Below are 25,771 nucleotides of genomic sequence, written 5' to 3'. Positions count from 1 at the left end.
CACCAGAATGGCCCTCTCTGGGTCTTCCAGCTCTGGTTGCAGGTGTACTTCGCCTCCCTTCGGCCGGCTATAGCTGATTTCTCAGCAACAGAGGCTCTTGGTCCTCAGCTAGCCTCCCGACCAACGCCTCCTCATCAGGCCGAAGAGGTATTTAGGTACCTCTTTGCCCTTGACGATCTCTCAAGCGACGAATTCCTGATTTGTCGTCGTCGCGATTACCCCCCTCCATCAGACTGCCTACCTCTACGTGGGCCGCAGAGGAGGATGCCGCTCTTCGCCAAACCTGGGGGTCGTTCGTGCTTGCTCGCGACCTTCCTCTCGGCTGCGACGGGAAACGGTCGGGGTGGGAAGTGTACCATCCGAACTTCCTTGCCCGTCAGCTCGGCTATCTTCAGGGCTGTCCCGTCCCCCTTCTCTCTTCCCGCACAGTATTGACTGCCGCGAAGGAGTTTCAAGAATACTGCCAAAGATTTCGCCTACGACCGGCCACCCCAGAAACCCATTGCACTGACACCTTCGGTGAGTGGTGGGAAAATTACACTCAGGAGTTCTTCGGTGCGCCGGTCGAAGATGTACTAAGCAGGCTCTTCGGTAACCGACCTAAGAAAGCCCCGGCCCCCCACTCTCAAGGTAGTTGTTCAATTCCCCATTTTTCTTCAACCTTGCATATTGTACGCCCTACTGAATTGTCTTTATCCTTTTAGGTAGTCGGCCTTTGAGAAAGACAGAGGCAGTTGCCGCTGCTATGGCCGGGAAAAAATCGGTCGTGGCCAAAAAGGACAAACCTGCTGGTAGGGCCGGGCTGATCAAACGGCCTCGCCAAGAGGCCGGGCCGGCTATCGAGCCTTCCCCGCCTGCCAAGCGGGTCAAACAACTGGCGAAGAAAGGTGCACGGGAGATCCACGTTATTTCCAGCCACACGACGACTCCCAGTGCTTCCCCTTCTCCCGCCGCCGGCCATTCTGGGGTTAAGAAACAGCCGGCTTCGGCCATAGAGACGGTCCCAGCGCGGCCTACTTCTGTGGCCGGCGAATCAGTCGTACCTCCCTCTGTCGAGAAGGCACCTGTCTCACACCAGGCGGTTCCTACGACTGAGGAAACCTCTCCCAAGAATCCAAAGCCCACGGTCTTCGTGCTGGAAGAGAGTGAGGGGAGCGACGAGGTCCCGCTGGCGCGTCGTCCTCCTACTCGTCAACAAACTCCTCCAGTATCCGAGATGGCGGTTCAACCCGGCCCCTCCTCGGCTAATCGTGGCAAGCGCACGGTCGAGGAACCGACCCCGGCGGCCGAACCTCTCGTTCCTTCTCAAGATCAGGACGTCCCTGCCTCCACTGAAGCAGCTGCGCCAGTCGGCCCATCGGCAGCCGACCGTGGCAAACGCCTGCTCGAGGAACCCGAGGCCACGGCGGAATCGCCGATCCATCCTCAAGACCAAGGCTTCCACATCCCTCCACAAGAGGTTACCTCGGCTTTTGTAAGTACCTTCAATTTTCCTCCTGATTGCTTTTCTGCTTTAGAATTCTAAACAAGGAAAAACTAAATGTCAGGTGCCTGTACATTCTTTTCACCGTCAATTCTATGCGCCGAAGGGCGTTATCTATATTTCCTGGCCGCCTCAGTGGCCATCAAACGTAGATAACCTTCATCGGCCTCGTGAAGTGAGAAGCAATCTGAGACACTGGGCTCGGCCATTGAGTTCTTTAGGTTCGAGCAACGACCCTGGGGACATGGCCGAGGTCTCCTCTCGGTAGGTTAAAAACGACACCTTCTTGCTATTCTTGTCATGACTTCCTTTAAGCTTAACCTTGTTTATTCGTGCAGGCTTCATGGGAGGTTGAATTCAAAGCTCTCCTCTCCAGCACGACTGCAGAGTCCGGCCCTTCGGCCGCTCCAACTGAGGCTGCCGATCCAAGCGCCCTAACCCAGTTGCGAGAAGTCCTGTCGCTCTCTTCATCGCAAGTACTTGAGCGCAACGGTCTTGATCTGCTCGGCGTGTGTCTGAACGACCTTGGGGCCGACGGTCGCCTAAGCGGAGATGCCATTGTTCGGGCATCGTCTGCTTTGGAGCGCGTTCGGGAGACATTTGGCATCTTCCAGACTGCTCTGAAGGCCGAACAGGACCTGCAAGCCGCCACGGCCGTTCAAGACACCCTCCGTCCGAAGATTGACGATCTACGGGCAAAAGGAGAAGCGTTAGCCGAGCTCGACCGTCAGATGGCCGAACTAGCAAAACGCCGGTCGGTCATTGCTTCTGAACTTGCGAGGGACTTCGAGTCAGGCGGGAAGGATCGCCTAACTGAGTATGCGGCGGCCAAAAAACGGGTCGAGCGCCTGAGGCTAGACAAAAAGAATCGGCAAGCCGAAGTCATCATGGCCGACGTGCGGTGGTTGGAATTGAAAGCTCTGCTCAGCACTCTTCTTCCCTCGTCTCCTTGAATGTATTAGACCTACTCATTTTTGTAATACCTGTCAATTTTAATGGAATGACTTTTCCGACAACAAACTTTTTATTCACGCATTTCCCATGTGACCGGATAGTATTTCTTCAAGAACTTCCCATTAATTGGTAATTTGTGAACTACTCCAGTCCGGTCTTTAAGATGATACGCCCCTTTACCGTATACCTTATGCACAATGAACGGCCCTTCCCAATTCGGCGACCACTTGCCGAACCTAGGATCTTTTATTCCTACGAGCAACACCGTTTACCACACCAATTCACCCTCGCCGAACGTTTTCTGTCGTACCTTTTGGTTATAGGCTCGTTCGGCAATCTGTTTCTGTGCCACTAGTAAGTTATAAGCGTCAAGTCGCGCCTCTTCCAAATCTTCTAGTTCCTGTCTCATGGACTGATTATATTCGGCGCTAAACAAACTACTTTGTTCAATTAATCGCAACGAATTTATGCTCAACTCGACTGGTAGCACCGCATCGTGACCGTAAGTCAATGCGTACGGGGTTGTTGCAGTCGCCGATCGGGACGACGTTCGGTATGCCCATAATGCCTCGTTCAACTTCAAATGCCACATGCCAGGCCTCTCTTTTATTATTTTTTCGAGGATGCCAATCAGCACTTTATTACTTGCCTCGGCCTGCCCATTCGCCTGTGGATAATACGGTGTGGACTGTTCCAGCCGAATTTTCAAATTGGCCGTGTATTCCTTAAACCTTTCGGCTGTGAAGATTGTTCCATTGTCGGTTATGATCGTTTCTGGTACACCGAACCGGGTCACAATGTGTTCCTCCACGAAATCGCAAACTTCTTTAGACGTTAATTCGGCATATGATTTTGCTTCGACCCACTTAGTAAAGTAATCAGTTGCGACTATTATCCATGCATGCTTAGCAGCTCCAGAAGTCAGCGTGATTTTGCCGATTACGTCCATGGCCCATCCTCTAAACGGCCACGGCTTAATGACCGAATGTAGCGATTCGGCCGGGACCCTTTGTATAGGCCCATGGATTTGGCACTGCACGCATCCTCGTGCAAACTCGATACAATCTTTCAGTATTCTCGGCCAAAAATAACCGTGTCGTCGGAGTAGCCATCGCATTTTTCGTCCAGACTGGTGAGCTCCGCATACCCCTTCATGAACCTCTGCGATCGCTCAAGCACTCTCTTGAGGGCCGAGGCATAGCAATAACAAACCATCTCCGCCCTTTCGGTACAACTCGCTCTGGTACGTGACATAGTTCGTGGCGTGAGCCCGTGTCCTGCGACTGTGTTTTCCGTTAGGATTGTCAAGGTACTGCATAATGGGCTTTCTCCAATCATCTGGTACTGCCTCGGCCGCGCAAATTTCTATAGAGTCCTGGTCCTGCCGATCCAACAACGAAGGCAAGGACATGACCCTGGTGCGTATCACATTGTCTCGACGGAGGATTTGCTGATCAACCAAGGCCGGGTATAATTGTTGTAATATTGGTATCTCCCGGCCTAGCTTGCCCCCCAAGAGTTGTGCACCGGAGGCGATTTGAGCCAACTCGTCTGCGTCGGTATTATGAACCCGAGAAATATGCTCGAATGTAATGCCGTCAAAGGACTCGGCCAAATAGCTGGCGATCATGTGGTAAGGCGCCAGAGTACAACTCATGCAACGAAAAGACCCATTAATTTGGTTAATCACTAGTTCAGAATCCCCGAGGACGAGGACACGAGTGGCATGTAGGTCAAGAAGGAGGCCTAGACCAATGACCAGAGCCTCGTACTCGACCTGATTATTGGTACAGTCGAAATCCAATTTGAGCGAAAAATACCAACGATCGTTGTGAGGAGACTGAATGACGATGCCTGCACCGGCCGAGGACGAAGTACTGGAACCATCGAAATACATCGTCCAATAGTTGTCGCGGGTCACCACCATGCCAATCTCGACATCAGCACCCCCGAAATCGTAAGGCGAAGGGTGCTGGGCAAGGAAATCGGCCAACGCCTGTCCTTTCACAGCTTTTTGCGGCACGTATTGCAAACTAAACTCGGACAACGCCATCGTCCATTTCCCAATTCGGCCCTTCACAATTGGCCGGGTAAGCATGTACCGGATAACGTCGGTCTGGGCAATGACTTGGGTGACCGACGGGAGCATGTAATGCCGAAGCTTGGATGCAGCGAAGAACACGGCGAGACAGAGCTTCTCAACGGCGGAATAATTGATCTTCGGAGGACTCAGATTACGGCTGGGGTAGAAGATAGCCTGTTCCCGGCCGGCATCATTGTCTTGCGCGAGGAGGCAACCGATGGACTCGTCGGCCGCTGAAATGTACAGCTTGAGAGGCTTACCGCGCTGAGGAGGGACCAGGACAGGTGGGTTTATAAGGGAAACCTTGATCTGTGTGAACGCCGCCTGGTGCTCCTCATTCCACATGAACTTATCGGAGTCCTTGAGCTTCAAAAGTGTGGAAAAGGCTTTCATTTTACCTGCCGAATTAGCAATAAATCGGCGTAAAAAATTGATCTGGCCGAGTAAGGACTGTAATTGTTTCTTCGTTGTTGGGGGTGGGGCGGTGATGATTGCGCGTGCCTTGTTCTCATCGACTTCAATCCCACGATGATGTACGAGGAAACCAAGAAAATTCCCGGCCGATACACCGAAGGCACACTTGGCAGGATTCATCTTGAGGTTGTGCTGATGCATACGGAGGAAAGCCTGTCGGAGATCGTCCAGATGTGTCTGTCGGCGTTTAGATTTGACGACAACATCGTCGATATAAACTTCGACGATGGTGCCAATTAAATCATGGAAGATGGTGTTCATCGCCCGTTGGTACGTGGCGCCGGCATTCTTGAGGCCGAATGGCATGACAACCCATTCGTAAGTGCCGAGTGCCCCCGGGCACCGGAAAGCAGTTTTGTGCACATCGGCTTCGGCAATAAATATTTGGTTGTATCCGGCATGTCCATCCATAAAAGATAAGATCGCATGATTCGCCGCGGCATCGATTAACAGATCTGAAATCGGCATTGTATACTCATCTTTGGGCGTTGCCAGATTCAGATTGCGAAAATCGGTGCAGATGCGCAGTGCACCACTTTTCTTTAATACAGGAACAATATTCGCCAACCATTCGACATATCGAGCTGTCCGAATGAACCCGGCTTTCAAAAGCCGAACTAATTCGTCCTTAACACTGAGTTGTACTTCGGTCGAGAATCGACGAGGTGGCTGACGGAAAGGCTTGAATCCGGGCTTAATACGTAATTCATGCTCGACCAAAGCACGATCTAAGCCGGGCATTTCATGATAACTCCAAGCAAAACAATCTTTGAATTCCGTAAGCAAGGCCCGCAACTCGTCATTCATTTGTTGAGGAAGTAACGCACTAATAAACAAAAGTCGTGGGTCATCGACCGTCCCAACATTAATCTCTTCCAAAGGGTCCTTAACAAGGGGCCGATGATCTTCGAGCTCGGCCGGGGCGGCTCGAATTTTATCAAAAGATAATACAGGCCCATTATCTCCCTCAGCAAGGAACTCGACGAGGTTGACGCCCGAATTTGGTTGTTTAGATATCGTATACCAATGGGCTAGCAGTCGTTCCATGGTAGATGAAACCGCGGCCCTACGTGTTTCCCGATCGGTGTCAAACATCGGTTTCGGGGAGAAAGTTAGCTAATCCGAGTCTCGCCGAATCCTGCTGGACAGTCTTGGCGCCAACCTCGATAGCTTTCTGAACGGAAATCCGAGTCGGCCGTCCTTCTTCATTGAAGCCTTGCAACGTAATATAGCCGACGTGATCGTCATAATACCGTGCTTGAATCATGTTGGCTTCAAAGGGCTGGCTATCGGCCGGATGAACAGTGACCGATTTGCCGTCCCAAAAGACAAGCACTTGGTACAATGAGGAAGGAATACAGCTGGTTTGATGAATCCAATCTCGGCCGAGCAGTGCATTATACTCGGTTTTGGAATCAACCACAAAAAAGGCGGTCATATGGGTGCGACCGGAAATATTCACAGTTAACGGAAGCACACCTTTGGTGTGGGACTTGTCGCCGACAAAACTGCTCATTGTGATCCCTGACGGAATAAGTTCGTCATTTGAACGGCGTAAGGCCTTCATGATGTTCAGGGGCATAATATTGACAGTAGCTCCACAATCGACAAAAACTTTAGAAACCGGATATCCCTCGATGTGTGCCGTTACATACAATGGCTTTAAATGGTGAAGCTTGGCCGATGATAAACGAGGGAACAATTCGGCCAAAGCGGCCTTTAGGCTATCATCTCTTGCTGTTGACTCGCCTTCAGCAATCGATATAAAATCAACATGGCCAGGTTCCTCGACAACCACATCTCCATCGAGGAAATTTGGTTGAGCCGTGCTTGATTGAAAATCGGCAGGTAATACATGAACCATACTAATTTCCATATTATCCAGGACGGACGGGCCCATCCGGTCGAGACCCTCCTCGTTCGGTTGGTTAGCGACTACGGACTCGGTTGTCGTCAGAGTCGGACAACGAGATTCTTCCGTCCCTTCAATAATGTCACTCGGCGGAGCTGCTTCGGCCACTTGTTGGCTCCGCGTGACCGCCTCAGGTAAGGTCGAGATTGACAATGAACTTGGGGTCAAGTCCTGAACCTGCTCCTGGTAATGTAGCCGAGCATCCCTAGTGTCGAGATAAGCATCAAGACGGGCAATACGGGCGATTTCATCGGTCGTAAGGCCGAAGAGAGAAACCGCCGAAAATACTTCAAAGTGATACCGTAAATACTGAAGGTCCTCTAGCGAGAAAGGAAGGTCAGCGACATCGATATCGGTATACGGGTCAACTTCAAATCCAAAGACACGAGCTTCTCGTATGTGCTGGAACCTTGCTTTCAATCCTGGATCTGAGGTCTTCTGGATGATCCGCTCAGCATCCGGACAAGTCAAGACAAGATCAATGGTGTCCTGACATGCCTTCAGCAAACCATACAAATCGTTGGCCGAATGTTCCTTATGAAATTCTCGCATATATTCCAAAGACTCCCCAAGGAACGGGGGGTGCAAATTCCGTCGAATTTTGACCATAGGCTCTTGTATAGCTAGCGGGGATAGTTTGCTTTCGGCCTTTTGCCTGAAATGTTCAACACGTGCCTTCATTTCCCCTGGTCGAATGAGAAGTTTGATCCGCTTATCAGCTTCTTCAAACATGGTCTCGACGTCTTGATCGACCAGCCGTTTCCCCTGAGCCAACTCTGTCATAATTGGTGGAGGTGGTCGCTTTTCATTAGTGGCAACTGTATCCTTCGGTCGCCACTTAGGGGCTGAAGTTTCTTGGGCTGCTTGTCGGCGAGCCATGCAATCTATCCGTTGATGCCGGCGTTTCTGAGATTTGGACAACGCGGTATAGACGCCCTTCGAAGAATGGTATGTATACCAACGTTGATCTCTAGGCTCAGGAGGCTTGAAGGTCTTTTGACTCCGTGATGATCCTGAACTGCTAGAATTACGCTTATAGTAATCATCGTCATAAAATGAAGCATCAAAATCGAGGCGCCGCCTGACCGGGGGTGTCTCTTCCATCCGTACTTTAGGACCGAGCCTCCCAAAAACCCCATGATGTTGGTCTTCATTGGCTATCTTTTGCCGAGTTACGGCCACAGGTTGCGAAGAAGGTTTCTCTTCTGGTTCACTGTCGACCTTCGCTTTACATTTCCTGCACAGAACCGCTGTCCCACTATCTTCATCGGCGCTACACTCCGTCAAAGATTTGACAATAGCGGGCCCCGTTAAGGCCGCAGATGGTTTATTTGAACGCGAATCGGCCATGAACCGTGGCCGAACATTCTGATTCCGCGGGCGTTGTGTCTCAACCACTTCAGCCTTGCCTTTCCCTTTGTCCTTGGGTAGGTACGCGTCGACCATATTTACTGTTGCCGTGGGGAACGGATCAGTATCAACACTCATCCTCTTCTCGGGGAACTTCAGTTTGCCATTATCAATCCAGCTTTGGACGTTATCACGAAATACGACGCAATTGTTTGTCGTGTGTTTGCTCGAATTGTGGTATTTGCAATACACCTTTCCTTTAAGCTCCTCGGCCTTAGGAATGTTATGACCAGGCCGAAGCTTAATGATTCTTGCTGATAACAGTTGGTCAAAAATTGCGTCAGCCTTGGTAATATCAAAAGTATAAACCTTTGACGGTTTCGATGTTCCTTCAGTGGCCGAGCGACTTTTGGCTTCTCTAGAATCAACCTGAGTCAATGCCTTGCAAATGTATGGTTTATCTATTACTATCTCAGCCGCATCCACACTAACACATTCATCCTCGGTTGATGCATAATTGACAGTAGGGTTCTTGTAAATCGTTCCCCGAGTTGGAGTCTTCGAAGTCTTTTCCTCGCGGAGCAAATAATCGTACTGCTCGACATGCTGGGCCAATTCATACATATCCCGAAAATTTGCCCCCAAGAATTTCTTTTTGTATTCGATGTCAAGACCATTCAAAGCAAGCCTGACAAATTCGACTTCGGGTAAGGGCACTCGGCACCAATTCCTAGCCGATTTAAACCTAGTAAGATAATCCATTGGTGACTCATCAGATGCTTGAGCCATCCGTGCTAATGAAGAAACTGACATCTCCATCCCCGGCCGATAAAATTGCTCGTGGAACTTCTCGACCAACTCCTCCCAGTTTTGGACGGAATTAGGCGGGAGATTGATGTACCAGGCAAATGCCGAGCCGGTCAATGAAAAATTGAACAGCCGCAACTTGTGGAAATCACTATTCACATCTCCACATTGCGCGGTGAAACGAGCCACGTGCTCCAACGAAGACAGGGACGATTCACCAGCAAAAAGACTAAAATCTGGGATCTTGAAGCCCTTCGGGTATCCAAACGTTTCCACGTAAGCTGGGTACGGATGAATAAACTTGGGAAACTTCGGCCCTTTCTTCATAGCCGAGTCGATCATCCGCTGAACTTCGGTCATATCAACAGATGCTGCTTCGACCCTCTGGTCGGTCCCGTCTGACCTACTGTTCGACCCTCCTCCCTTCTCCAAGTTAATTGTTTTGAGCGGGGCAAGAATAGGCCCGGCCGGTACAATCGGTGCCGGGTTGTTTTCTGGTAAACAAGGTTGGCGAAGATCGAAAGGCCTGCTGCCACCAACTTGGCTAACCAGCATTTCGAGCAGTTTGGTTTGCCGATCGTTGGCACTGAGTATCGCGTCCTGCAGCTTGTCAATGCCTCGACTGAACGTCTGCAAGACTGACCGAGACTGCTCGTCCAGTCGCTTTCGGAGAAACGACCTCGTTGGTGGGTCTGTTCCTTCACCACCATCCTCGTCACATTCCTCTATTATCCCTTCATTGAGAACGCATGTGTTTCTGTTTGGGATCTCTAAACCACGGAGTTGACCGCCGAGATTAAGTTCTCTCTCTCGGCGAGTCGCGCTCGTGGACTCAGGTGTACCAACGCTAAGGGGATTCTGCGCCTGTGGCACACTCTGTCCTATGCTCTGACTCGGTAAATCGGCTGTCGACTTTCCCATAGCTGTTTTCTTTTTTACCGATCGTGTTTCAATTGGCATGAACTTCGTAGTTTAGCACTGGGTCCCACTGGGCGTGCCAAAATGTTGACCCTAGAAATTACAAAGCCTACGTGGCGCGCAGGCCGAGTATATTCTAAGCTAACTACGTCCTTCGGTGATTGCGGGGCGTGCCAACTCGTCGGCCGAGGCTCGGCCGAGGAGTAAATTTGATGATGCTGCGTTGGGTCGCGCTACTGACTTCTGCGTCTTGCGATTGCGGCCGAGAAAGGAACACATCTCGGCCTCTTGGGTTCTCGAGCCTGAAGACAAGGCTGCTATTTCTTACAAAGTTCACGAACCGAATTCGGCTTGCAATGTGCCGAATGTAATAACTGTGACACCTCACCTCGCCGAGAAGGCTAATGAGATGACCTCGACCAACAAGGATTCGAAAAACCCTTCTCGACCGAGACTTGGATAGGTAATCGACCGTTCTCGCCGCAGTGCTGTTGATGCCAACGGAAGATACTGCGAGACCAACCGACTCTACGGTGACAGAGCTATCTATGCCGACTTAAGATATCACCGGTTGCTTCCACAGTGCTGTTGATGCCAACGGAAGATGTGTCAGCGAAAAAGGAAAAGAAAAAGATCTCAAGTTGTGAGAGTTTGCGCAGGGCAATTTTGTATTGATTTTGTGGGGGCTTTTCCATTGCTGAATGTCTTGTATTTATAGTAGCAGAACACCGAGCCCGAGTTCTAATCCTATTCGAACTAGGTTTCCCTCTCCGGATTAACGTTACCTCAATCAGTCCTATCTCTGCTAGGACTACGAATCTAGTCCTTAACTGAGCCGGATTCGCCTTCTAGTTTTACTGATCTCGTCGAGGGTCCCTATTGTATTAGGACTCGACTTGCACTCTGATTTAACCGATCTAGGCCTAAAAGCCCATGAGCTGAACGCCCCTATGACTCTCTCGCCGTACGTCAGTCCGGGCCGAAAGTGATACCTCCCTCGGCCCAAACTGTTATTTTGGGCCCAAACAGGTACACAATCATTTTGTTAAGAAGTTAGATTTACGCGCAAATTTACACACATTGAAACATTGTTTATTGGCAGCCTCCAACAACAGCACTCCTATTCTCTCTTTCTCTCAAGTCATCCCGTGACACCAAGGCCGAACGCAACACTCGAAATATATACCTGTTGAACCTCGTGCCAAGCGCCATCGAGTTTTGGCACCAACAATTTCAATTTGCATGAACTTAACAAAGTCAAAGGTGTTATTTGCACAATCAATTTTATCTCAACTCTTGCACTAAGTAAGGTTTTATATGGTTTTACAAGGTGTCTCTTGTATAATTATAGAAATATGCTTCTTTCCTTAGATGATGATCTATCTTTCTTAGCCAACTCATACATTCTGTATGACCCACTTTCTATAGAAAAGTCAATGCCAGTCAAACTAACATGTTAGCAACCTTGATGAAGAATCCGACGTCACGGTGATTCGATCTTACCAAAGCCCCACAAAATATAAATACAAAAAAATTAAGAGAATTGTTATTGACACTTCAAAAATCTCATTTTGCACTCCAAATTTTCTATAATTAGAAAGAAAAATACACTTGTAAGGAGTGTAAAATGAGATTTGTGGACTGCTAATAACAGTTTCCAAAATTAAACACAAATTGTCAACTACTTAACCACCAATATTTGCCACTAGTGGTTTTTATTAGTGAGATTATATTCACACATCTCAAATTACTTCTCTCACACCTTTTTAAATTTTTAATATTTTCTACACACCACTAACCCTTGAAAGAAAAATATTAAAAAATTAAAAGGGTGTAGGAGAAGTAATTTGAGATGTGTGAATATAATCTCTATTATTATTATTATTATTATTATTATTATTATTATTATTATTATTATTATTATTATTATTATTATTATCTAACTTGCGAATAAACCCTAATATCAAGCCTGCATATAACTGACTTTTGTTGCCTTGGAATTCGTTCTTCTATTCATCTGTCCATCCATTATTATTATTATTATCTAACTTGCGAATAAACCCTAATATCAAGCCTGCATATAACTGACTTTTGTTGCCTTGGAATTCGTTCTTCTATTCATCTGTCCATCCAATAGCTTTGAATTTAAACAACTTTGGCTTCTAGACATTCAGAGTCTATGCTGGAAGGTTAATTAGTTTCATTACTGTTACTTATCCCTAGTATTATATATAACAACAGTATCGATCTTAAACTTTGCAGAATTAAACCCAAACTTACATTCCTTCCTTTGCCTTTCTGATAAAAAAAGAGAGAACACGAGGGAGGCTTCAAGGCACGAAACAATGGCGACTCACACGGCGGCCAACCTAACCAGTTCGGAAACGAGAGTTACTGAGTGTACCGAGTTCCCTCCTAACGTGCATTCACCTGGCCTGTACTCGAGAAACTACACAGATAGTGATAATCAGCTGTATACCCTTCCAAATCTGGAGATACAGATGGTTTTAATTTTTATCATCACACAAGCCTTCTATTTCGTTTTTCGCTATTTTGGAGTTCCAAGGTTCACCTGCCAAATTATAGTAAGTGTTTTTTTCCCTCTCTTATTTTGATATAACTATTTATATCACATTGCTTTAATCATTAGCTAGGGATTCTCTATCCAAAAATAAATAAGGGTAGGGATTCCGCGTATATGTGAGAATGAATAGCAATGCGCATGCATATGGCTTTACTCTTCTAACATGTATTCATGTATATATTTAAGCCAACGATGATTTGGTTTAGTAAACTTGGTTTTCGCTTTGCTGAAAAATATTTTAAGTTTAAAATTACGCATGAAAATTATTGAAAAAAGAAGAAGATATATATATGTACACATATCATCTTCCGTTGAGGGATCTCTAAAATAATTTTATTTGAGAGACACCTTGTGATGCTTATTTCGTAACTTTTTCGACGATCCAAACCATCTATATTTAAGTAGATACCATCCTTACAAAAAATTGGACAAACCCAAAACCATTAAAACATCCAATTGTAGTGAAGAAAATAAACGATACCGTTTTTCAAAGAAACACTATTATGACTAAATTTAATGGAACGATCAAATAGTTTTGGATTGTGGTGATATATTTACACATATCATCTTCAGTTGAAGGATCTCTCATATAATTTTATTTGAGGGACACCTTCTTATGCTCATTTTGTAACTTTTTTCAACCATCCAAACCATCTATATTTAAGTATATCATTCATAAATCATCCTTACAAAAAATTAGACAAATTCAAAGAAACATTATTATGACTACCATTTAATGGAACGATCAAATGGTTTTGGATTGTGGTGATTTTTTGATAGGAATACTCTGAGTGAAAACTTAAAAGTTGGACGGTCAATTGTTTAAATACTTTGTGAAGCGGGCCCTATAAATGATCTCTCAGATTCACAGTATGGCCAAATAGAATGGCAAGAGAACATTGCTTTGTATGAATATTTTTTTGTGCTCTAATATATGAGGAGAGTTAGTACTCTCGAAGATTACTTGAATTGTTACTGATCCCTTAAGATGGTTTCTTGTGAAGTAGACCGGCATAATCCTCAGCCCTACACTCCTTGGGCACTACGAATTCTACAAGAACTTCTTGTTTAATGTAAACAGCCAAGAATCACTCGGTCTTCTGTCTGAGTTGGGTTATGGGCTCTTCATGTTTCTAATTGGAGTGAAAATGGATTTGGGAATGATAAAAAGGACAGGTAAAAAAGGCTTTTACACTGGTGTTGCATGCGTCGTGGCGCCTTTAGTAGTCACTATGGCTGTCCAAGCCACGCTCAACGCTAAAATGTTCAGCCTAACCAAACACGAACAGTTTGAACTTCCATTCATGACTCTGTTACATTCAATGACTCCATTTCCGGTTGTGGCTTGCCTTCTTGAGGAGCTGAAAATTCTGAATTCGGAGATTGGTCGATTAGGCATGTCTGCCGCATTAGTCAGTGACACAATCAGTGTGTTCCTTCAATTAGTGGGGCAAATTCCTAGAATGGGAAATGAGACTCATGATACAAGGGGTATGATAAAGGCACTAGCAGCAGCCGTTGGCTATATTATTGTTGTGATTATCATAGTTCGACCGGTAATGTTGCGGATTATCAGGCAGACCCCGGAAAATAGGCCTGTCAAGAAAGGCTATGTCAATATGACCATCATCCTTGTGCTCCTATCCGGCCTGCTTTCGCATCTTTACGGTCAGGGCTTTTATTTCGGCCCATTTATATTTGGTTTGGCTGTCCCAGCCGGACCACCATTAGGATCAGCTATTGAAGAAAAGCTCAACATATTCGTTTCTGATGTGATGCTTCCCATCTTTGTGACTACAAGTGCAATGAGGACAAATTTATGGTCCCTGGAACATATCTTAACTGACTCTTTTGCACAAATTAATGGAATCCTCATCCTCGTCGCTCTTGTGACCAAATTTATAGCCAGTCTGATTGTTCCCTTGTATTGCAACATGCCCTTCGTCGATGCCTTATCAATTGCTTTCATTTTGTGCTGCAAAGGCATTGTCAATCTTGCCTCCTATACCGATTTAAGAGACAGTCAGGTACGTATCCATCTCTCTCCTTACCCAGAACCCTTTTGTCTCTTAAGTTAAAAGTAAGATAAAGGGACATATTTTCACATTAGCTAACCACGTGATATCGTGACATTCAATTTCTATATCTGTTAATAATTAGACACGATAATTGATGTGATGAGCTAATGCAGTAAAAAATAGGCCTAAAAAATATACGCGACTCCGATACTTTTTTTTTTCTCGCTCTGCCATTGTGAACAATTGTCTCTCATTTTCTTTCTGTGCAGACCATCAGTGAATCAGCATTCGCTTTGGCAATGACTAGCGTCATCGTGACTGCAACTCTTATGCCAATCCTGGTGAATTGCCTGTATGATCCTTCTAGAAAATATGCCGGCTACCAAAGAAGGAATATGATGCATTTGAAACCGAATTCTGAGCTCAGAATACTTGCTTGCATTCATAGGTCAGCTAACATGCCTGCACTCATCAATCTACTTGATGCAGCATGTCCATCTAGAGACAACCCGATTGCTGTTCATGTCCTTCACCTTATTGAATTAGTGGGCAGAGCCTCTCCTCTTTTCATCTCCCACCAAATGCAGAAAAAATCTACTTCCAGTACTTCATACTCAGACAATGTCATTCTTTACTTCAATCACTTTGTTAGAGAAAATCTTGGTGCTGTATCTTTAAGCATCTTCACAGCAATTTCTCCACCAAAATACATGCATGAAGACATATGCACCCTAGCATTGGACAAACTCTGTTCCCTAATTGTGCTCCCATTTCACCGAAGATGGTCGATGGACGGGTCAGTGGAATCAGAAGACAATAGCGTAAGGAACCTAAATTGCAGTGTCCTAGAAAGAGCCCCATGTTCGGTTGGAATCCTGGTAGACCGCGGCCATTTAGGACGGTCCACCTCCGCTGTAGCACCCGAGTCATCCTTCTCCGTGGCTATAATCTTCTTGGGAGGGAAAGACGATAGGGAAGCATTGTCATTTGCCAAGAGAATGGCAAACGACTCCACAATAAGCCTGACTGTGATCCGACTTGTTGCCGCAAACTCTGAAGCCTGTACGGATTGGGATAGTGTACTTGATGCCGAGGAAATGAAGGGTTTTAGATATAACGATGTGGGTGAGGGTTTTGTGATATACTTGGAGGAGGTTGTGATAGATGGCCCTCAGACGGCTTTAGTGCTCCGGTCTATGGTAGATGAGTATGACCTAATTATAGTTGGGAGAAGGCATATGGTGCAGTCCCAGCAGACTGCGGGGCTTTCGGAATGGAGTGAATTTCCGGAGCTAGGGACCGTAGGGGACTTGCTTGCATCACCGGACATCAATTGTAGAGCTTCAATTCTGGTGGTACAGCAGCAAAGGATGATGACATGACGCCTTCCCCTGGTTGGCCAAGCGGAAGAGTTATGCACGTATAATTTTATTTTATTTTTATTTTTTTGTGAACAAAATGCACATATAAATGTTGAATGCAATATTTTTCATAATTGCAAATTTGGATTTAATCAAGTTGATTAGAACAATATACTTTTCTTATGCATTCAAGTTTGAATTTTCCTCTTCGTAGTTTAGATGAATTTGATATAAAATATAGTTTGATTAAAAAAATGCATTATTCAGCACTCGAATGCAATTTCATTATTGGAAAAGAAAGATTATATTCAATTTTGTTTTTCATGAGTTTAGCGTTCACATCCATCAATATTTTATTTTAGGTCAATCAATATTTTGACAATTAAGGAGAAGTCAAATAAGAGAAATATTAGAAAGGGGTATTTGATGAAGAGAGCAGCTAGCAGAAAGGATAGAAAAGCAACTAGAGCGTCGCAAAACAACAGTTTAAGATTAAAGGACGATTTTGATAGTTTTGTTTTTTGTTTTCATTTCCTTTTTAGACGGGTTTGGTTTATTGTTGGACTATAAATACACCTTCTTGGTGTTCTGTTTGGGGGACTTTTGATATTTGTTTCAATAGTTCTATCACGCTTGTGGTGTTCCAGATTCTACTCAAGGGTGACTGTTCGTAATCCATTTTCTTATAACATTCGCTGTGTCAGTACTGACCAAAAAAATTGTTAATTTAGCTAGGGAAGAGAGTTGTTTCAATTGACTTATACTAAAAAATTAAATTATTATTGATCTATCCGAAATATGAAATTTGTTTATAATACTTGCATCTCCTATTGGAAAATGTACTGATAAATTTTTTAAGCCCAAAATAATTCACCATCAATATCACTTGTATTGTCCCAACTTGATTACCTATTGTCGAGTTTTATCATAAAATGTCTCGGTGATATTAGGGTGAAATCTCATATTCAAATGATTTTTTTTTTTTTTTGGTGTGTGTAGAGATGATCTTGATATCACACTCATTTTTTATGGAGCACTGTAGGAGTGTAATTCTTATATAAGTTCAATATATTGGTATCATAATCACATTTTTTGGCAAATTGTGGAAGACATTATTTAAACTACCTATTGATAGAACACTCCTTGTCAACCAAAAGAGAGTGAAAAGACTATTTAGTCTTTTATCACAAAAAAAAATGATGGGCAATAATGTAATTTCTTAGATCTAAATTTTATTATTTTTTATTGAAACATCAACTTCGTTAAGATATATCTAAATTTAAAAAAAAAAGGACAAAAACCTCCCACTCCCATTCCCACCCACGTTTTGTCTCTCCCCCTCTTCCCCTCTTCTTCCCATTTAAAATAAATGAGTTAATCTTAGTTTACTATCCTAAAGTATTTTGGTTTTCAACATTTGATACATCATGTTTTTTTCATCCCAGAGTGGTACCTAAAATCATAATTCTGGGACACTTTCATACATCCGTTAAATTTTCTGTTAAAATCTCCATTAATTGATGACATGGCGCCCACATGGATAATGACTAGGCGCCACGTGGATATTAAAAGATTAAAAAGAATTAAAAAATAAAAAAATTTGGGGATTATTCTACGTACCCAACCCCACTCCCACCCAACCTTCCATCATTTCTCTCTTCTCTCCTTTGCGCCCAACCCAAACTCAGCCATATCGAATAAGAGCTTCCTTCTTGGCTCTCCCTCCCCTCACAACTCCCAGATCTGCAACTCCCTCTTAAGACCACCAGCCCTCATCGAAGGCAACCACACATTCGCCTGATTCTGCTCCCACTAAACCAAAATCGCAATACGATTTCTTCAATTTTATACAAATTCAATTTGTTTTTTCCATTTCGATTCCTAAAATAGATGGACAAAGATTTGTTTCTTCCTCAATTTTTTTTTGTAGAGAACAAGGTATATACTTTAAAGAGATAAAAGTCAGGGTTTGTGGTGGGTCACGAATATAGGATGATCGAGACAAATTGTGCTATCGTGCTCATGGAAGCCGGAATGGACTGGCAATGGAGCAGGCGAGGCTGAAAGTGAGGCAGGGAGTGATGACGATGGCAGAGGTAGATGTGGTGAATCAGGACGGTTGGAAATCTATAGTTTTGAGAAGCGGGTAGGTGATGCTCGGGTGGGGTGGGCAGCGGCCATAGAAAGAGAAATGAGGAAGGTTTAGGTGGGTGGGCACAGAGGAGGGAACAGAGAAGGGAGGGATGACTAGGTGGGTGCGGGGGTGGGTAAGAATAAGCCCATATTTTTTAATTTTTTAATTTTTTTTAATATCCACGTGGCGCCTAATCATTGTCCATGTTTGCACCACGTCATCAGTTAACAGAGATTTTAACATAAAATTTAATGGATGTATGAAAGTGTCCCAGAATTATGACTTTAGGTACCACTCTGAGACGAAAAAAAAACATGATGTATCAAATGTTGAAAACCTAAAAACTTCAAGGTAGTAAACTGAGATTAACCAAAAATAAATAAATAAAAAGTGTTCATACACACAAAGAGTGGAGGCATATGTTTGTGCTTAATAAAAAGACCATGCTTTGAATATTTGTACATGATAAGTTTTAATAAGAATTAGAAAAAAAGGTATTCAGGCAGACTTGGACCGTTCCCATTATAAAAATAAATAAATAAATAAATAAAAAGTGTTCATACACACAAAGAGTATGAAAAGACTATCTAGTCTTCTATTACAAAAAATAAAAATAAAAAATGATGGGCAATAAATGTAACTTCTCATATCTAAATTTTACTATTTTTATTGAAGCCTCAGCTACAGGTGATGTTAAGATACATTTAATAAAGACAAAAACCTCCCACTTCCACTCCCACCCACATTCTATCTCTCACTCTCTCCCCCTCTCCTTCCCATTTAAAAATAAATAAATAAAAAGTGTTCATAGAGTGGAGGCATATGCTTGTGCTTAATAAAAAGATTGTGCTTTCAATATTTGTACAAGATAAGTACTAATTGTTGCGTCCTATTAGATTAGGAATGTGATTATGTAAATCCTAGTATATCTTGGAATATCTCTTATATTCCTATTAGGAGTAGATTACCTATTAAATGTTGTAATTATAAAGGGTAAGGAATTAACATTCCCTACTACTATAAATAAAGGCATAATAAGGTGGAATAGAACATACCCACAATTACACATCTCTTTCTTCTTTCTCTATGCCACACCCTCTCTCTCTTTCTAGCCTCCATAATTGTTCAGTAAATTATGCCTACAACACGTTATCAGCACGCTCTTGACTCTGCGCTAAAGAGAGTTCATTCTTCAATCAGGGGAGTATTACGTTTTAATCATTCTTTTTATGATTAATTTATTATTTTATTGAATTGATCTACATGATATTGATTCAATTTAATTTTTCTGTGTTGAATGTGATACAACGCATTGGAGATGCAATTCCAACTTTATGAGAAGGATCTTCTACAAATTCAAAGGCTCTTGGTGTTTTCTACCAATTAGGTACGCTTAAAATAAAGGAAGATATTTGAAATGACCTTAAAGCATGAAAACATTCCCCATGATGCATGAACCCCTATGTTTATATTTTCCTTCCGATATATATATTGTATATGTTCATATATTTGTTTCATGCATTACGAAATTTTTGTTATGTGGAATTTTTGAGTCAAAGAATCGAAATAAATTAGAAGCAATTAGGGTTTTTCAAACCCTAGATGTCGAAAAAAAAAGAGAAAAAAATCGTTGAGTCGCGTCAAAAAACTGTGAGCCAAGCAAGCCGTGCCCAACTGGCCTAAAGCCAAGCCAGGACAACAGCTCCTTCTTGGGCTTTACTGTGCGTGTAACAAATCAGGCCAGACGCTTGGGTTACTATCGCTGGGCCTGCAGCGCCTCCAGCCCACGCTTAAGACTCCAATAGCTGACTGGACTCGTCTTTTTATTCTCCCTTGGCCCGCTCTAGCGCCTGAAGCTTTCTGGGCTTCCTTTTTCCTTTTAGCCCGAGCCTCTGTTGCAGTCTAAAGCTTACAGAAAGTTTGTTGGGTTTTGCTTTTCTCAGCCCATGACTGCAGCAAGCTTGCAACTTGCTTTGCAGGTTCCTAGGTTGCCTGCAGCAGCCTTTTCCAAGCCCAAAGCCTGCAGCCTTTACTGCAGGACGTCATTTTGGACAGCAGCTAGCATAAACTTGCTAGGCTGCCACTGTTCTTTCGGCCCAAATGCCAATTTTTGGCCCATTACTTTGTTGTCACACCCACTTATGTAGGGTGTCCTAGCCTAAAGCTAAATTCAGATTATATTTTCTAATCACATGATCCGAAGCCATCTAAAGTGAATATGACATGAACGTCATTATTTTTGCTTCTACGATCAACTCCGAATGGTCCTGATCTATTAAATTAATTAAAAGTGATTTGCAGTCCATTAATCTGATAATGAATCCAAAATTATTGACATGAAGATCACTTTTGAACATTAACGATTCAATAATTTATTTTTATACTTAGCACTCACACTTAAGTTCCTGAAGCAACCCAAATCCACTACACTTAGTTGTATATTGCATTCTGTGTTCTTGCATGAACCTCTCTTTTATGAACTAAACGTTCATAAACTAAATTGAACCTGTAGTTTCAAATTTAGTGCCTTTAAAACCCAAAGTTTTCATAAAACAATACACCCATGAAAACCCGACGTTTTTCATGAAAACCATGTCTTAGAACTCAAATATTCTAACTTTGATGCTCATTGATGATTCATTCCCATATCACCACTCACAATCTTGTTCCCTCCAATTTAGTGGATCGTCGAACCATCACAAGTTCAATTTTCCTGATTTAGACGTTTCTAATAAAAGCCACTTTATGTGGGGTATAAGACGTGAATCTCCACTTGACTAGCAAGAAGCTGAGAAACCATTGAAGCCAACAATATCATGGAATAGCTGAATAAGCCTCCGCCATGATCTTCATTCAAAGACTTATGCTCAAAGCATTACAAATGGAAATACCTCCCAATCAAATATTTCAGGGCTCTTTGGTTTGCTCTTACGGATTGTCTAATCATGAAAGACATTGCTTGAAGCACACCATGATTACGTCCATGAATGAGTACAATTCTAAAGTTTATAAATTTGATCGAATTTTGACTGGAGAATACTTTTCTCGCCCTTCCTTGTTTCTAACTTGCCCCTGAAACAACAGTGTAGATAGCAGAAGGTTACCAAATTCTCGGATCTGATTACTACCACAAACATATGGTAAAATCAGGGCCTGCCAAAGTGTGGCATCATGCCCGAAGCATGATCCTTAGTACCTAAAACCTAAGACTTCAAGAATAAGGGATAATATTCCCAAACCTCAACCCTACAGAATCTACTTCCATCTTGATGGAATAGATCAATGGTTATGCACATATTCGTGCCCCTACCAATGTTGTTGAGGAGTACCATTCTCGTAGTCAATATGTGAGATTGATTTTGCTCCACCGAACTTCGTTAGAAGAGCAAAATTTTGACATGGATGACCTTGTTGGCTGAATCCCCTTAATAAACCATTTACTTTGTAAACATTTTTCTATGTTCTTGGTTCAAGTTTGGTGTATGTTTTACTTATGGCTAACCTTATTGATATTGTCCTCAAATATGAGTTAATTGAATCATGTTTCTTAATACATGTGACCGATTCAATTAAACACGTGATTAGGTAGGAATATGGGAAAGTTAGTTGTCTAGATGAATGCGTACTACGCACAGTAACTTTACACCTAAATCACATCTCTAACAACGACTTCAGGTATATCCAACCTGATTAAGAGCATTTGGCACGCTCCTCGTTGTATGAATGGTACTGCATCACCATTTAAAGGATTTTAAATTCTCCCTGACGTTGAGTTTTTAAGGATATTCGAGATGACAATGATCATAAATGAACCACTGAAGAAAATAAAGTGGAATATCTTTGCATCACTTCCAAAAATGAACCTGAAGCTTTGATTTAGGGCCAATGGGTTGTCTCCCAACTGGGAACACACCACATGTGGCCGACCTGGAGCTGGGTGATTAAGCAGTTTACTTATTTTGGCACGATCTTTTTGGGACACTTAGGTTGAACAATGATGCTACGACACATCTCCTTACCCGAAGTAAGGATCTTGTGCCTACAAGCACACTTTGCTATAAACCGCTCGTTTTGGGAAATTTGATTTCTAAATCATCCCTAGTAAAGATACAAAATGACTCATTTTTCACAGTGGATTTAAGGGAATATACATGGACTAATCCAACCAAAATGCGAACCTTATAAATACTTATGGTTTTGGTTGATAAATCGACAAACTAGTCACATGTTTGTCCACATACATTGCTGCTAAACCTCCTAGCCGATTAAGGGTTCACCACCCTACTTATCCCTTAAAGTCCGTGAGACTGGATAATGTCGGAGAGTTTATATCAACGGTTTTCGATAAAGTATTGCATGTATTTTCGGTTTATAATTGAACATCAAATTCTCATGTTCACCCCAAATAGCCTCGCCTAGCGATCATAAAGTGTAATTTAAATGATCGCCTGAATTTTGGTAAATGTACCAAGTTTTCGGTTTCTGCCTAGGGCTATGTAATCTTGAACGCAGTTATGTTAGTTTGCCTTGAGGCCCATTGCCACCAAACCTATATGACGTTACAGTTGGTTACTAGGTACGAACCTGACGATTTTCTTATTTACGCGATATGCATTCCATGTGCCAAGTTGCGCCGCCGCAACGTACCACCATAAGTCTTCAAAGAAGGATGTGTATCTTTTGTCGATCATAATTCTCCTTCACACTAGTTCTCTTTGAGCCCTTGTACGAGATCTCTTTACCGCTTATTTGCGGGTTGTCACTTTAATGAGACAGTCTTCCCGCCGTTAAGGGGAGATAAGAACATCAACGTTCCTATAGAATGGCGCGAATTTACGTGGACGTTGCCCACTATGTCTCATCTCGATCCCCATACCTCACAAGTGTGATAAGTAAGTGCGATGAATTCTAGTTTTCAGAATGTTGCTCTAGACGTATTCCTCTGATCTAGCTAAAATGACAAGATCATATACCAGCTGCAAACATGCCTACAAGGATAGACGTACTTAACGGACGTCGAGTCAACATCCCTAGAAGGTGTGCCGCCCTTGTTGGATGATTTGGATACCCCTGTTGGATGGTGTGGTACACCGGCGGATAGCCAATCAATTTATCTTGGCCTGGAGCACGACATATCATTCGGTTCGTAAGATTCACTTCCTTAGAATAGGAAGATACGACAAAATAATGAATCTAAACTCGATCGCTGTCTCAAATCATTTCCATCTCAAGATTAATCTGGATTTCTCCCGAAACTTAAAGTTCTTGGTCCAGTATACTAGTTTGGATGAGCTAAATGGAATTGAAATGAGATTACCATCGATGATATTTGCACTTATATGGTAACTATAGACATAAATGAAAAGCGACGATATTGAACCGTGTTCCGTTGATTAAGTGACAACGTAGAATTGATTAGACAACTTAAATTGCAATCCAGGTCAAATTCCTTACCAAAGTGTGTTTTAGACCTGTCGTTCCTACACTGCCCAAGGTAACCTTAATGTGTAATGGGAAATGAAGCGTTATGAGATGAATGAAATAGTGCGATATGATGCACGCCCTACGGTGCAAGGTTTCTCTCAAAATGTCTTGTGATTGATAGCAGTATTATGAAATGTGGTTAGTGTTTTCTCCATGGGGATATAGATACGGAGATTTACATGTAAGTTCCTGAAGAATTACATGGACTGCTTCAAATAGTTCCAAAACCACGGAACACCCTCTTAACTTGTTTGAGGCATTTACTTACAATCTGACAGATATGGTATACCCGTCTAAGTGATTATTTGATCAGTCAGGGATATGAATTATGCCCTTGCGTGTTAAACTATGAAGTCTTATTCCAAATTACTAGAGTTACAGTTTATGTCGTTAACACGAACATCACTAAGACTCCGGAAGAGCTTGAGAAAATTGCCTCGCACCTGGAGATGGAATTTGAGATGAAGGATCTTAGGAAAACTCATTTATGCCTTGACCTAAAGTTGAAGCATTATTCTGACAGTATTTTGGTCTACCAATTGAACTACACCCCGAATGTGTTACCTTTGAGTATACATTTGATCGTTTATACGTTATATGCAAATGAGACCCTTGAAGAGGTTATAGAATTTGAAATTCCATATCTAAAGTTCAACTTTGCGCTTCGTTGTACTTAGCTCATTGTATATAAATAGGACATCTTCTTCGCTTTTGATCTTGGTAAAGATGCAGCACTACGCCTACACGCATCCACTGAATTGGTATTAAAGACGTACCCTGAAGGTACTACGAGGGCAAATCCCATCGCATCTTGAGCAGATATAACCCCCTGATCCTCGAAATGATGTTTGCCTTGTTTATTATGCTGATGCAGGTTACTTATCAAACCCGCACAAGGCAAAATCACAAATGGTTGTCTGTACTGTTAGGGATATCGCAATTTCTTGGAGGTCCATGATATAACCTTAGTTATGAAATCTTCAAATCGTTCCAAGACTCACCTCACTTCACTACACTACAAGTGAGACATGGTTAGGAGTTCTTGTTGAGCAATTTCAAAGTACTTGCTGTGTTTTCATCCATCGTTGAGTCCCAACGACGATCCATGAAGATCATGTCGTATGTATCCACCTGACCAAGCCATGATACATCAACAAAGTCAACACCAAGACATATTGCGTCTACATCTACATCAGCAAGGCATCAGGAGATTGAAGTCATGCAAGCTGATCCCAGACAACCTTGCCGACCTCTACACGACGTCACTACCGAAGTCAACCTTCCAGAAGCTTGTCCAAGGAATTGGTATGCCTAACTATCCTATGCAATGCTTGTAGTCTCATTTGGAAGTTATGTCAAACTCAGGGGAGTATCTAGAAGTATACTCACTTGATCTTAATGTACTCATTTTCCCTACGATTAGGAGCATTTTTCCCACTAGGTTTTTGCTACCTAACTAGGTTTTAACGAGGCACCCATCCTGAGCTAATCATACCCTTGTGAACTCTTCTACTTGCGTTCAAAACACGTATAGTTTTGACTTAATGCAACTTCTCACTTTTCTCTTTAGAGTGTGGGTTTTTCTCCTACCTTGGGTTTTACCATAGCGAGGTTTTGTGAGTTTTACTTTTTATGCATTCTTCCATTGATTTGAGACTCACATTCACTCATTGTGCTGACGACTTCATCAACTATACTTACTTCATCACTGAAGACCTGATGCGCCATTTACTTGAGTATTTACACACTCAAGAGAGAGTATTGCAGTCCTATTAGATTAAGGATGTGATTGTGTAAATCATAGTATATCTTGGAATATCTCTTATATTCCTATTAGGAGTAGATTACCTATTAAATGTTGTAATCCTAAAGGGTAAGGAATTAACCTTCCCTACTACTATAAATAAAAGCACAATAAGGTGGAATAGAACATACCCACAATTACACATCTCTCTCTTCTCTCTCTATGCCGCACCCTCTCTCTCTTTCTGGCCTCCATAATTGTTCAGTAAATTATGCTTACAACACTAATAAGAATTAGAAAGAAAAAAAAAATGAGAAATTAGGTTCTCATCCTTCCTTTTGCTACTCCATTGATTAAAATCCTATTCCTTTTTAATTTTTTATCAAGGTCATTGGGTATTAATAACATCATTAATTATTTCAATAATAAAATATTTTTTATTTCTAAATATATTCATTTAATGTT

At 43.0% G+C, this 25,771-nt stretch overlaps 2 protein-coding genes across 2 annotated transcripts; both read left to right on the top strand.

Annotated features, from left to right (window-relative positions):
* The first annotated feature begins 745 nt into the window (after window positions 1-745).
* On the top strand, window positions 746-2,528 carry LOC139194609 (uncharacterized). Its single transcript, XM_070819495.1, has 2 exons — window positions 746-1,474; window positions 1,822-2,528. Exons 1-2 carry the CDS (start codon window positions 746-748, stop codon window positions 2,434-2,436), a joined length of 1,344 nt encoding a protein of 447 aa, XP_070675596.1. The 3' UTR covers window positions 2,437-2,528.
* A 9,607-nt stretch (window positions 2,529-12,135) lies between these two features.
* On the top strand, window positions 12,136-16,116 carry LOC103419785 (cation/H(+) antiporter 4-like). The gene is made up of 3 exons (XM_070818560.1): window positions 12,136-12,566; window positions 13,573-14,592; window positions 14,853-16,116. Exons 1-3 carry the CDS (start codon window positions 12,327-12,329, stop codon window positions 15,963-15,965), a joined length of 2,373 nt encoding a protein of 790 aa, XP_070674661.1. The 5' UTR covers window positions 12,136-12,326; the 3' UTR covers window positions 15,966-16,116.
* The last annotated feature ends 9,655 nt before the right edge of the window (window positions 16,117-25,771 follow it).

Source organism: Malus domestica, chromosome 03, assembly GCF_042453785.1.
Source record: "Malus domestica chromosome 03, GDT2T_hap1".
Taxonomy (NCBI): domain Eukaryota; kingdom Viridiplantae; phylum Streptophyta; class Magnoliopsida; order Rosales; family Rosaceae; genus Malus; species Malus domestica.
This window is presented reverse-complemented; position numbering and strand designations above follow the sequence as displayed.

What these genes read in the sequence shown, in the direction of transcription:
- LOC103419785 (XM_070818560.1), top strand. Translation starts at nt 12,327, where the DNA reads ATGGCGACTCACACGGCGGCCAACCTAACCAGTTCGGAAACGAGAGTT. An exon ending in GGTTCACCTGCCAAATTATA is followed by an intron (nt 12,567 to 13,572) that starts GTAAGTGTTTTT and finishes CTTGTGAAGTAG; the next exon opens with ACCGGCATAATCCTCAGCCC. An exon ending in CCGATTTAAGAGACAGTCAG is followed by an intron (nt 14,593 to 14,852) that starts GTACGTATCCAT and finishes CTTTCTGTGCAG; the next exon opens with ACCATCAGTGAATCAGCATT.
- LOC139194609 (XM_070819495.1), top strand. Translation starts at nt 746, where the DNA reads ATGGCCGGGAAAAAATCGGTCGTGGCCAAAAAGGACAAACCTGCTGGT. An exon ending in AAGAGGTTACCTCGGCTTTT is followed by an intron (nt 1,475 to 1,821) that starts GTAAGTACCTTC and finishes TTATTCGTGCAG; the next exon opens with GCTTCATGGGAGGTTGAATT.